Source organism: Thamnophis elegans, chromosome Z (genome assembly GCF_009769535.1).
Source record: "Thamnophis elegans isolate rThaEle1 chromosome Z, rThaEle1.pri, whole genome shotgun sequence".
Classification (NCBI taxonomy): domain Eukaryota; kingdom Metazoa; phylum Chordata; class Lepidosauria; order Squamata; family Colubridae; genus Thamnophis; species Thamnophis elegans.
In genome coordinates, this window is record NC_045558.1 from 85,203,104 (window position 1) to 85,217,549 (window position 14,446).

The following is a 14,446-nucleotide window of genomic DNA, read 5'->3' on the forward strand; positions in this document are numbered from 1 at the left end:
GATAAGTGGCCTCATTGCACTTTTTTAATTCTTACAGGATTTGCAAGGCTTGCTTCTGAATCTCATCATGGAGGGTCTCCCATACATTGGGTGCTACCTGCAGGAATGAATGCAAAAATGCTGGGAGGAGTATTTAAGATAGATTGGATATGCAGGTAAAATGGGTGGAAATTAGAAAATAAAAGTGTGGTTGGATAGGCTATAGATAGAACAGATGTATAAGAACAGATCTGTATAGAACAGATGTATAATGTTTATGTGGCAAGTTGTATCTGCATGCCTGAGACCCCATCGAAATTTGACTTGTCTTAAAAAAACAACCAAAACCCAGTAATATCAGTTCTAGTTAGTATTATGATGAGACCCCACCAGGACATCTTAGGGTTATAGTAGACCTGGATTTTTGGTAGTAGTCCCTGTCCAGACCTTGGCAGGGGCAGTGGCAGTATCAGGATTGGGGTGGTATCAAGAGTCCTCCACAACAGTCCAGGTTTCTCATGTGGCAGCCTGGAAAAATTAATTGCTTACCCCTGGGCTATAGGATCAAATGGAAAGTTGAGAAACATCTTAGAAAACAGCAGTGTGAATCGTATCTGTATTGATACCAAGAAAACAATATTGATACGATCACGTAGGTGCCAAGAGTTGAGCCTATGTCAAGAGAGACTTGACATTGAGTGTCGTATTAAAAGGTAAAATTATTTCAATGGCCTGCAGGTCCACATTTTGATGCATCAAAGGTAGAGATTCTCATATCTCATGTTTCTTTCTTCCATATAATTCTTCTGCTGTAGTTTTTCTTTTAAGATATTTACAGATTCTGAATTACTGCCTTTTCTTCTTATCATTCTTATAGTCTTAAGTGTCTTCTGTTGATGATGGATGACTTCCTTTCCTTGGATTTTGAAATCACATTGTGTAAAATGAGAAGCCAGGAGTTGCTTTTTTCTCCTCCAGTGGGAAGTCGTGTCAGAAATATGACTGAGATTTTAAGAAACATTATTTAAAAAACTAAATATTGAGTGTTTTATCCCTTTCAGTTTTATAAGGATTAGAATCCCTACCATTTTGTTCCAAAGCCTGGAATCACTATCATTTTTTTTCATATTAGAAATATAAATGAAAATAGTGCAACCTAATTGAATCAAACCCGATCCTATTTCAGATGATTAACCTATCTTATTTATTATTATGGAGAAAATTCACTAATAGTTAATTTTATGGCACATAATCAGTCAATCAATCTGATTGATTAGATTGAGAGAAGAATAACACTGATAATTTCCTGGCTTCTCCCATAACATCCAATTTTGCTTTTCTATTCCAGACTCCTTTTTTTTCTTCTTTTCCATCCTTTAACTTTGTAGAATCGCAGATATGAGGAGCACAGGGTCAAAAAGTTTTCCAGCACCATTATTATGTAATTCATATAGGGAAAATTACATTTTTATCACACTGCTTCCTTTGTTGCCAAAACAAGGGTATGGATGAAGGGATTTGTGAAAATTGGATAGGAAGGAAAAAATAAAGAAAAGCTTAACTGACCTGCCTTAGAATTTCTTAATCAGATCTGAGAACAAATTTTGAAGATTGTAATATTTGCTTTGTGAGGTAAACATTATGATCCCTTGGGATTGCCTCTAAGGTCTGCTTCATTCTTTAGACCCATTGGTAGTTGGATTCTCGTATTTTTAAGTTACATTTCATTATATGAGAAAGTGTCGTCATATTTTTAGGCGTGAATTGCCATTCACAAAATCTGCTCACCTGACGAATCCTTGGAATGAACATAAGCCAGTAAAGATTGGACGTGATGGACAGGTTTGTCAACTGCCTTTGACTGCTCTTCAAAACATTAATCTCAGTATTTTAAAATAGTCTTAATAGGTTTTTTTATGACATAGTTGTTTATCTTTGACAGCTAATTCTGCTAATAATCTTTTATCTATATATATTGTCTATATGATATTGTCACATTATGGTAAAAAGATTGCATTCCCAAATATTAAAACATCTGGGGATGCACAGCAAGTTCTTTTAAAATAAAATATACCATTGTAAGCAGATTTCTATAAGAAGGTTGCATGAAGCCAGAAGAATTGTCATTCAACTTTTTAATTAAAGCATTCGTAATTAAGGAAAATGGTGATTGAACTGATGGGAAGAAAGATGACAAAACAATACTGGTAAATATATCACAGCCACAGCATATCATAGATTGGCATTCTTTTTTTGTACAAATTGTGAGATGAGACTTGTATGAAAATTGCCTATTTACTAAGCATGCATGCTTAAGTTGTGGTGTGCATTAAATTAAACATAGACAGACAGACCTTGACTTATAATTGGGAATGGAATTTCCATCGCTAAGTAATACTCATTCTTAGAGTGACCACACCAATTAGTGATAGAAATCCCTGAAGTTCCAATTGCCATCATTACCTGAATCCTATAGTCATTAGGTGAGGCAACTTCCTGCAACCAAAGTCATTGGGAAAGCTGGCAGGAAATTGTAAGTTTCAGGTTTGCAAACAGGTAAGTGACAGCAGCTAGATGAGGGAAAGGGCAAGGGAGTACTGGTGAAATCTGGTGTGTGTGTGTGCACAAGATGCAGGTCAGGGGCATGTACAAGAGTATGTGAGAAGCACTATGTAGGTTGAAGGATGTACAAGAGGTTTCATATGGGCTAAGGAGAGAGTATAGGTCAAGGAGAGTATCGGGAGATGTGTGAGAGGCTGGCATAGTGTAAGCACAGAGGAGCTAAAGGAGGAGACTTAACTGAGCAGCTTGTGACCTTCTCTGCCAGCTTTCCCATTCACTTTCTGGAGAAGCTGGGCAGGAAGATTGCAAATGGTGAACACATGATTGCAGGGGGCTTGGCAACTGGGAATGTAAATGGATTGCCAAGAACTCACATGTCTTCAAGGATGCTGGGATAGCCAGAACTCCAAGGATTATTGTAATTATCATTTGTTCAGCACTATCATGGCTTAAAATGGTTACTGACTGAGTGGTCATAAGTCAGGGACTACCTGTAACTATACACCTGCCTTGATCCATCTCTTTTGTTAATTTCACTAAAGTCACTACAACATATGCAATTTAACATATGCTTAATGGACCTGCTTTTCCTTAAATTAGGCATTAGCATTCATAAAATGTCTTCAATTGGCCTTAGAATGAAACCGTATAATTAAACATTGATTCCTTTGTGTGGGCTCTGCTATGAATTTATAACATAACTATTTAATTGTTACAGGAAATTGAGCTTGAATGTGGAACCCAACTTTGTCTCCTATTCCCTCCTGATGAAAGTATTGACTTGTATCAAGTCATTCATAAAATGCGTCATAAGAGAAGAATGCACTCTCAACCCCGGTCAAGAGGACGTCCATCCCGTCGAGAGCCACTCCGAGATGTGGGAAGGTTAGAAACATTCTTTGGACTGATAATAGGCACATGTGTCAGAATAACGTGATGGAGGAATATGATTCATCAAAAAGCTTTCCCTGCAATCAAGAAGAGAGAAAATCCTCACATCAAGCTGCATGGACGGGTTTGTGGCTTCATTGAGGATTTCACATTGTCCCTCTCCCCCAGTTTGTCACTTTCAAGAGGAAAATGGGGACATTTTGCTTACACAGAAAAGTTTATGTCAATCTAGTTTTGACTAGATTTTTAGTCAATTGTAGGTAAGCCGATTTTTTTCAAGACCAGGTTAGGTGGAGGAAAATCAAGTCTGTGTTCCAAAATGTGTTAATATCTTGTAAAAGCCTTTTCTTTCAGGTATATCTCTGGATAAGCCTTGTCAATATGGGACTTTTATCAGGATCACTTATAATTTTGCAGAAGATGGTCGCCTCATATTGAGGATAAAATATTTATAATATTTTGCTGTTCAAGAAGAACGTGTTTGGGACTGTTTCAAATTGTATCACCGTGCTGTGGTTATGCCCATTGCCAAATATTCTCTTACATCTTGCTGTGCTTCTGGAAGCCGTAGGTTCTCTCCAAAGGAAGTAGCCCTTGGAGACCCGGCAACAAACCAAAAAGAATGGCTGTTGCTGTGTCAATGTATACAACCTTTCCAGATGCTGGCAGCACCCGTGGACTTAAAAGTTGTTTTAGAGGATCGCCATGGTTATTGATCACTACTCTATGAACTTACCAACCTTCCCCAGAAAGAAGGGTATATCTTGTTACAGAATTGGAGGAGTCTTTGCAAAGGACTGATAATAATCCCTCCTATCCAACACGTTTCCCTGATCCCCGTGTAGCCACTTTGTTTTCTGATAAATCTAAAGCATTTCTGCTAAAGACTGTGGTTTGGGCTGAAACCTTTTTGGTTAGACTTTCCAGTTTGTGGAAATGTCCTGTGGTAGGTACAGATATCCAACGAGTCCCCATATCCTTGCTCTTAAAGGACATTGTAACCTGTAGGTAGGAGGAATCCTGGCAGCAACCCCCCTTTCTTTGGGCATAAAAGGACTGAGCACCAAGATGGCTTTTGAAGTTAAGCCCTAAGAGATTTCCAGTGCAATAAAGTATTTACAAGTGAAGGTTTTGCAATGGACTGCAAACTATACATTATAACACCATCACACCTTCTCAAGCCTGCCAGGGCCTCCATTTATATATGTGGCTTTCAGCTTAAAGTCAGTAGTTGGACTACTATATGAACTGTTACTATCATATATTATACCGGTCGTAAGTGCACACTCAAACTACAAGAAAGCGGTATGTTTATTTTTTACACCAGCTATTTTCTAAAACTCTTTTTTGCTGTACGTACAGTTGCTTTATTTTCTCAGAATGTGATACTTATTCTTAATGATAATTTAAATAATAAATGGGGAGGCGGGAGGAATCATTTTATAGTCTATTCATGTTTCCTTGTTATAGAAATTGTGAAGGTGCATTAGAAGGGAACACCAGGTAACTTGCTAATGAAGAGTCAAAAGCAAACTAGAGCAAGAAATATGAAAGATCATTAAAAACAATTTAAAATTCATTTTATTAAAATGTATAGAAACCTACAATAATGGGCTCTTGATTCCAAGATTATGATTTTGTTAAAATATTTATGCCTTAAAACATTTTTTTTCCTGTACAGTAACAAGTAATTGTGTCTATGCAGGATGGGATTTGCATGTTGGAAATTGATCAAGTTTTTTACAGACCAAGTAAGACAGTTAATCAGTCAAGTGTATAAAATGGTATTCACAAAGTATGTAGCTTATGCTTTCAGGGTAAACTTCAATGTAGAAATTGTGTAAGTATCAAATAGATTTCATGCTGCAATTTTTATGGACAAAAGAGAACCCACCACAAAAAGTCAATGGGACTGTTAACGGAATTCATATTATGACTGGATTTACACTAGGTGTGGTTGGATGAAGCTCTCTGTTAATCTAAAATTTTCATAATATCTAGTTAAGAATATACATTTTGTTGCTACCACAAATACAAATTCCTTGTAACAAATTCTGGGAAACTCATATAGAGAATTACAGAAAACATACACACAAAAATCTCCAAAAAATTGTGAGCTGTTCCGGTGAGTCCTTCTAAAGATGTTATGTTTACGTAAGTTGTTCCAAACAGTTCTTAATTATTGTCTAATTTATGTAGGCGTCGACCAGAGGATTATGATATTCATAACAGCAGAAAGAAACCAAGGATTGATTATCCCTCTGAGTTTCACCAAAGACCAGGTTAATATTTTACTGTTTAAATGCATATGCACAAATTTACAGATTTGTGTATTACAATAGTCGTGGGAATGTGAATAATAAATTATTTAAAATTAAGGTCATAAAGGCTTTGAGTAAGATAACTGAAATATGAGAACGTAGCAATACATATAAGAGTAAGGGGACTTTCTTGGAATAACTATCACTAATAAGATTCTAATAGTTATGCAATAACATGGCCACTTTGGAACAAATAGAGGTGTGTAATATGGAGAATGGACTAGCTCTTGTAAATCTGTAAGTCAAACCAAAAGTTAGAAAAAGGAATCAGTTTACATAAACTGCCTTGCATTCTGAGTAGTCCAAGCATTCATTTAATTTCACACAATGTCTTGGTGTGTGGTGGGGAGGGAGCATAGGAACAGTTGTCCTTCATATAGTATATGACTGAATAAATTCCAACAGTTCCAGGCAGTCTGCCTAAAAATACAAGATGGTATTAGCTGAGCTTCAGCCTCCTGCAGGAAAACATTTTTACTACCTTTGCCATAAAGTATTACATAGTTATTTTAAAATTGAAATTCATGGGCCAGTTGGGAAGAGGAGAGTCATTCCTATGAGTAGCAAGGCAGTAGCATGCTTAAAATAAAGATGGTAATGGCTATTTATGTTGCCAAATATAATAAATGTGATACGTAATGCTGCTTGATTTTAAACAGGGTATTTAAAAGACCCCAGATATCAAGATATAGACAGGTAAGAGATGTCTAACAATGGCATTTTCTAATCTAAGATATCTGAGTATTTATGTCTAATTTAATAAATCTTATTCTCAACAGACGATTTTCAGGAGTCCGGAGAGATGTCTTTTTAAATGGGGTAAGTTTATAGTCTTTCATAGGCAGTAACCATAGATGATTTTAATATTGCTTGATTTTGACATTCTTGTATATGTGTTTTTTGTAGTCTTACAATGATTATGTGAGAGAATTTCATAACATGGGACCACCACCGCCTTGGCAAGGAATGGTTTGTAATTTTGTATTCTTTTGACTTTAGTACACCCACAGTATTATAAGGGAATATTGCTAAACACAGCTTTTATGTAGAACACAGCATTTTGCTGTGATTTTAAGGCTGGCTTGATTTTCAGTAAATCTTTATGGTGTAACTTCCTAATTTTAATTACTAATTTTAGTTAAATGATTTAGACAAGCATGATCAAGAAGTAGTACCTGTAAAAATTCTTGGCATAGCAGTTTTCATCAATGAAATCAGTAAGATCCAAGTAGTAATTTACATGTTTTTCATGCCATAGTTTATTTGAAAATTACATTATCTTAGTGGGAAAGAACTACATCAGGGGTACAGAATATCTGTTGCCTCAAGGACTGTAACGGAGCACTCCATGACAAGATTTCAGGAATTAAAATGAGTGTTTTAAGCATCATCATAAGTTATTGTGGAATGCTTACACTCAGAGACATACCACACTCCAGAGCAAAAGAAACAGCACTCTGTGTTGTCCCTTGGGCTTTTGGAAGGGAGGCTTTGTTTGTGTACCCTTGAACTAAGCAGTAAACAATGATTAAGAAGTAAATGGAAATTAAAGCTCCTTATACTGAACTGATTTTTTGTTGTTGTCAAACTATAGACAAAGCAATTCCCATGAAAATCTAGAGTTACACACTCAACCCACAACACATTTCAGAAAAGATTCTGCTGCATAATTGTATAATAGAGATGAAAAGAAAAACTGAACTAAAGCAGCTTACACTGTCAAAATGGAAGAATTATACCAGTGATGGCTAACCTTTTTCTCCTTGTGTGCTGAAATTGCACACATGTGTGCCCACACCTATAATGCAGTGCACCACATGCACATGCACCCACCCCTGTGCATGCGCACGGGTCTCCCACATGCGCGACAGAGACTCAAAAATCAGGTGGTGGCAGGAGGCGTGCACAATAGAGCTTAGCTGGGCGATGGCATGTGCCCGTGGAGAGGGCTCTGTGTGCCACAGGTTTGCCATCACGGCATTATACCATGATTAGCAAATAAATGAGGAAAAGCAATACAAGTAATCCTTGACTTATGGCTACATGGAAACCTGGTCATAAGTAATTTTGGTCATAAGTTCAAGCGCTGACATGAACAGAAGTGATTGTAGTCTACTAGGGTTCATTAGGCAAAGCCACAGTTGTAAATGTGAATCCATTGGGCTTTTTTGTTGGTAGCCATCACAAATCACAATCACTTGACCATGGAACATTATGAGTGCTCATAGATCTGACAGTTCGCCAAGTGCCCAACATGTGGTCATGTGACCAAATTGCAGCACAATATTTTTACAAATGGATGCTTTATGGACCTTAAAACCGCCTGTTCCATCATAAATGCAGATGGGTTGTTAAGCAACTTAGCCATACAAACCAGCTATAATGAAACCCATACTTTAAACACAGGTTTAAATCCTCTTCAAAGAAATGCTATGACAGAAATAGTAACATTTCAGATGAGTATGAGGAGAAAGAAAAATGATCTCTGTTAGACAATAAGAAGCTATAGATGCAATGGTATGTATAAATGACCTTGAGAGATTCAGCCGGAGTACAGTTGGATAAGAGGTAGCTTAGCACGTAGCAGGAATGTGGAAAATGTCTCAGAACAAAGCTTCCCTTAGGCACCAGGGTAGAAATGTTAAAATGTTCTTAAAATTCTGTGAACTCTAAAATTATAATAAAGTAGAATTAGTTCATCTGGATACACTTCCTATCTGGATTATGTCAGAAAGCTGACATAAATTATGTTATTCCAGAACATTTCTAGAATATTCCATTTCTTCTCCAGATGTTCTTGAATGATCCAGTTGTTTTCTTGGGGAAGCTAATCCTCTAAAATTGAAAATGACCTATAGTATTCAACACAGATGTTGGGTTTTACAAGAATATATATAAAAATATTTTTTTAGATTTTTTTAGTATTTTAGGTTTTGTGATACATTTCTAAAAAGAAAAAATCTTTAAAAGTTTTTCCTGTTAAGACCAGCTGAGAATTCATGTCAGCTACCTCCAATGGGTCAGATAACAGCAATATAACTGAAATGGTTGGTTGCAATAAAGGTTTTCAAGTGTATCTTATACTTGTTAACTGATTAACTAGCATTTATATCTCAAAGAAGTAGCAATGTAGTCGTTTCTAGGACAGTTACTGAAACTAATTTAGGGGGGATGATACATGTGCCTTCTTGAACTTTTCACAGTATTAAAATTTTGATATACCAAGTGGTATGAAAATCTAGTCATCACCTTTAGGTACGCTATGCTAAAGATAAAATATTCCAAAATACCTCCCAGACAGATTTTCTGTTATGGTTCACATCTGTTATCCATCATCTTTTGATGCATTTTTAAAATTTTGATATAAACACACTCTCACACACATCTTTTTTATTCATAATTTTTTATTCCTAGCCCTTGCAGGCATTAGTGATAATTTTTCAGATTCTCAGTATTATATAGTTTTAAGTGCAATATATCCAACTGCTCTAACCATTGATCTTTTTTTCCATCTTCCTAGTTCCTTTCTTTCCCTATCTCTCTTTACATATCACCAACACATATTTCTCATTCTCTAAAAATGTATTATTTATGTTTATTCAATATGCATTTTTTTATAATTGAATCATAGGGCAGGAAGGGACTCTCTATTCCAGAAACTCAGTGATTCTGGGATCAACCTGCTGTTTTCTTCAGAATCCTGGGATGTAATACTTCTGGTTCTGCGATTTGAACTATGTTTTCTTTACTATTGTGTCATTCTCCCTCCACCCACCCCCCATTTTATCCTTTCCTGTTCTGTCTCCCACCTTGCTATTTTTGATAGATTGGACTAATTTTTCCTTTTGCATGTGGACAAATGCAAAGAAGGAATTAAGCAGTTCCATTTTTTTCTTGATCCTCTTCACTATCTTGCCATCTTCTCTTTTAATAGATCTATTGTTTCTTTGACTTTTTTTCTTGTTTACAGGTTGAAAAATCTTTTAAAAATATTTTTTGCATTTGTTACAAATCTTAGTTCATTCTCATCCTTAATTTTCTGATTCCATCCTTGCAGGTTTGGGCTATTGGTCAGTATTTTGTTTTAGCTATGTGTATCTCTGTCCATTCCAAGACTTAGTTCATTCTGAGCATTAGCTTTCCTGCCTCCATGCTTGCAGATTCAGAGAAACATTCTGGGCACTATCCATTGACCTGAAATAAACTACTTTACATATGGAGGTTTTCAGAGAGTTCCTGGGGGCTGGGGAGGGCAGAAATGAGCAAAAAATGGGTCATTTCCCCCCCCCCAGCAGCACTCTATAAGCCTCCATAAGGCTATGCATGCAATTTTTTTGACAAAAAATTGGCTGTTTTTTGGGGGGAGGCGACCCCCCCCAGGAGCACTCTGCAACACACACACACACACCCAAGCTATCCGTGCCTTTTTTTAAAAAAAAATGGGCCCATTTTTGGGAGGTTTGCAGAGGGCAAAAACTTTTTCCCCCTTTTGGAAAGTTCTTTAACTGATTGATAAGAATTACATTGATCAAGTGCTGTGCCAGCAGAAACAAAGTCTTAGGTGCTGCAGATTGTCAGCAATTTCCTTCTCAGCACATGGATAAATACACCTGGAAACATCTACCTATCTACCTACTCCTACCTATCTACTGTATCTCTCTCTCTCCCCCTACCTCCCTCTCCATCTACCTACCTACTCTCTCTCCCCAACCACCTACTATATTTCTCTCTCCCTACGTATCTACTGTATTTTTCTCTCTATTTCTCTCTACATACATCCCTCTACCTACCAACCTACCTACTCTCTCTCTCTTCCTACCTACTAAATTTCTCTCCCTCTCTCTCTACTTTTTTAAAAAAATTGCCTTTTCAAAACCTTGGTGCGTCTTATACTCTGGTGTGTCTTATACTTCGAAAAATATGGTAACTACTGTTATCAGATCAGCACAAAGTAGTTTCTCTAAATGTAGCCAAATGTTGTTATACTACATGCAAAATTAGTCAGATTCTAGCTGTCCATTAATCCATCACTAATTTAATATATTATTTTGTATGCTTTTCTATTTTTATTATTATTGTTCTTAATGCTTTTATTTGTAATATTGGTCTGTGGCTATAATAAAAATTGATTGATTGGAATGTCAAATTGGTCTGAAATCAAATTTGTGGTTGATGCACAGTCCTAATGCAGTAATAATGATTAGAGTGTTCAGTTCAAACTTTTATTGGACAATTGATCTTATTTATTGAATCCTATTCTATCTTGTTACAAAAAAAATATTTTAAGAGTATCTTTTATTAGCAGTAGCTATAAGAAAATGCTCTAAATAACTTCAGCCTTCTTGGGATCAGTTATGAAAATGTATTTGTTGATGAGAACTCAAATACCATCCTAGATATATATATATATATATATATATATATATATATATATATATATATATATATATATATATATATATATATATATATATATATATATATATATATATATATATATATATTGAAGTACTGCTCAAATTGAATTATATTTTCCTGTTGATGCTGCTGTGTTCTGGGGTAGCAGGTTACTGGAATAACAAGGATTTTTTTTTTTTTTAGCCTCCTTACCCAGGTATAGAACAGCCTCCCCATCACCCATACTACCAACACCATGCTCCTCCTCCACAGGCTCACCCTCCTTACTCAGGACACCATCCCATGCCACATGATGCACGGTACAGGGATAAGCGAGTGGTAAGTGTAGCCTGGATCACTGTTTTTCCAAGTTAGGAAAATGTACACATCAGATTTCATTGAAAATCACTATATTCATTATAAAATATTTACGGCTAATCTCTAGGACTAGATAGTTACAGAAGAACCAATTTGATGTAGTGGTTAAGGCATCAGGCTAGAAAGTGGGAGATCATGAGTTCTGATTCCACTTTAGATAGAAAGCCAGGTGAGTGAATAGTCACTTGGAATAGTCACTCTCAGCTCTAGTTAGGAGTCAATGGCAAACCACTTCCAAAAACTGCAAAAGTACTGAGGGACCTGTCCAGGCAGTCTTCTATAATCAAACACAATTGAAAAGAAAGGGGGGGGACGTATTTACATATTTGTAGAATTCAGTGAGGTAAAGTTTGCAGGCAGCATATTTCAAATTTTCAGTAAAAAAAAAATAAAGATCAGCACGTGGAAGCTGCAGAATGTAAAGAGGATGGCCCTGAGGGAGAGTGGAGGAGTTACCAAAGAATAAATATAAATTAAGTCTAGGACATGTAGAAAATATGTGGAAACCACTCTTGACAGACATCTTCCTAAATCGCATGGTTATAAAAGAGAGTAGTAGCACAATTCAGATTTGCAAAATTATTACCTAAATCAAAGTGGTCTTTAGTATATACTAACACTTTTATTAAATACGTTAACATTACAACAATTAACTATTGCTGGATAATTGGAAACCTTTTACTGTATATACTCGAGTATAAGCCTAGTTTTTCAGCCCACTTTTTGGGCTGAAAAAAGCCGCCTCGGCTTATACTCGAGTCAGTGAAAAATTTGCCCGAAATGGAGGAGAAAAAGGGGCGGGGCCATGCCGCTGGGTGACACTCGTGAATGGCCCAGTGCCCCTGTGAGTTTCCCCTCCCTCTGTGTCAGTTTGCTGCGCAGCGCGCACCGCACCATCCCCCCTCCTCACGTTCTAATGTAATGCAGGGCTGTCTTACGATTCCCCTTCCTCCCCCTCCTGCCGCTCTGCAACGATGTCCCACCTCCTCCTTGTTATGGCAAGCAGCCACATAGCGATGTCCCACCTCCTCTGGTACAGTGATCCAATGATAGGAATCACTGTGCCGTGTGTCATAGGAGGCGGGACATCGCTCCCGCGGCTGCACGGGACATCATCATCACAGCGGGACATCAGCATCATGAGGTGAGTGAAGTATTTCATTGAATACACCGCTAGTTTACTGTTTTTCTTTGAAATAAATATTCAAAAACATTATTGGTATCTATTTTTATTTTTGAAATTTACCGGTAGCTGCTGCATTTCCCACCCTAGGCTTATACTCGAGTCAATAACTTTTCCAGTTTTTTTGTGGTAAAATTAGGTGCCTCGGCTTATATTCGGGTCGGCCTATACTCGAGTATATACGGTAGATGCAAGTATTTTTAGTAACTCCCAAGTTGATAGAAGTTGTGATTTTAAACTTAGTAATATTTAAACTTATTCTGTCTTCCATAGCATGACTATGACATGAGGGTAGATGACTTTCTACGTCGGACACAAGCAGTTGTCAGTGGCCGGAGAAGCAGGCCAAGAGAGAGAGAGCGGGATCGTGAACGAGATCGGCCCCGAGATAACCGAAGAGACAGAGATCGGGAACGAGGGAGGGAGAGGGAGAGGGAAAGAATATGTGATCGGGACAGAGACAGAGGGGAAAGAGGAAGATACAGAAGATAATGTATTGTGAAACTAGAGTTACTTAAGGAAGCAAAGGCTTGTATATTTGCGTGTTTACAAGTAGTAAACTTTTATTTTCCTAAGTCATCATACTTGATTGTGTAGATGAATTTATAATTGCCCCGTTCCAAGCATGCTGTAAGCTGTGAACTGAAATACTTATTTCGGCCAAAAACATGCGAAGCTTGATTCTTCAGTTGATATTTTCATTTAAGCGGCAGTTTAGAAGACAAACATTTTAAGAATGTAGATGAATTTTCCCAACATGTTTATCTTAATAATTTAATTATATGTTCCTTTGAATACAAGTTACTAGCTGCCATGATTTTTGCTGTTTTTCTTTACATGTAGCTTTTAATATTTCTTGGGGGGGGGGGGTGTAAGTGTGGAATGCTGCTATCAAGTACGCAAAAATACTGGGTGTGTGATAGTTGGCTGTATGGCAGTATTGAAGCCGTCGCCTTTTGTTTTTCTGTTTCTGTTTTAATTTTTGTAAAGACAAAGCTTGTTCAATAATGAAAGCAATAGTAATATGTTATTGAACCTGTGCTCTGATTGTATTTTGTTTAATGCTCGTCTAATCACCTCACTTGCACCCTTTTTTCTCCAAATTAACCATACTGTTTAGAATGTCCACTGTATGTGTGTGTGCATATATGCGTGAGCACAAATACTGTTGTATTCTACATTGCTATCATTTCTTTTTTTATAATAAATTGCTAATAGTCAAATTCCATGGACTTGATGCTTTCTGGCTTCTAAAAAAGAAAGATTAATGATTAATTTGTCAATGTCATTTCAGGCATTCAGGCCTCAGCATGAGACAGAAAAAGAGGCATTGTCAGGGTTGTTCTAGGTAATGATAACTCAAATAAATTTCCATTCTTATCCAATATATTTAAATTGTGGCAGATCTATTAATAACTCCATAAAAATATAAGTACGGGAATCTCAGACTCAGGAAAGTGCATAGTTTTGTTATAGAAAAAGGAAACTTTTGGAAAATAGTGGCCAGTGAACAGTTCCATGTTAATTTATTTAACCAACTCCCATGCTATTTATTGCAATTTGCTGCCAGTAAGAATGCTTGTTCATACCTGAGATGAAGCAAATTCTCTATCTGATATTATAGTAGGAATAGCCTGATATTCTAGTAAATTATAGTCATTCTTTAATGAAAAGGCTAGAGGTATAAAGTTTCTGGACATTTTGGTTCTACAAATAACATTTCTTTTTTCCTATT

The 14,446-nt window shown here is 36.6% G+C and overlaps 1 protein-coding gene across 3 annotated transcripts in view; it reads left to right on the plus strand.

The window, feature by feature from the left end:
- YTHDC1 (YTH domain containing 1) overlaps window positions 1-14,180 on the plus strand; it is a 32,665-nt gene extending 18,485 nt beyond the window's left edge. For 2 of the 3 annotated variants that reach the window (XM_032235438.1, XM_032235439.1), the window contains 9 exons: window positions 38-155; window positions 1,737-1,821; window positions 3,260-3,426; window positions 5,632-5,714; window positions 6,413-6,449; window positions 6,533-6,572; window positions 6,660-6,722; window positions 11,355-11,489; window positions 12,985-14,180. In XM_032235438.1, the coding sequence (XP_032091329.1) occupies window positions 38-155; window positions 1,737-1,821; window positions 3,260-3,426; window positions 5,632-5,714; window positions 6,413-6,449; window positions 6,533-6,572; window positions 6,660-6,722; window positions 11,355-11,489; window positions 12,985-13,203 (947 nt within the window). In that variant the 3' untranslated portion in view covers window positions 13,204-14,180. The remainder of the gene's footprint in view (window positions 1-37; window positions 156-1,736; window positions 1,822-3,259; window positions 3,427-5,631; window positions 5,715-6,412; window positions 6,450-6,532; window positions 6,573-6,659; window positions 6,723-11,354; window positions 11,490-12,984) is intronic. The other variant, XM_032235440.1, reaches the window with a different exon arrangement.
- The last annotated feature ends 266 nt before the right edge of the window (window positions 14,181-14,446 follow it).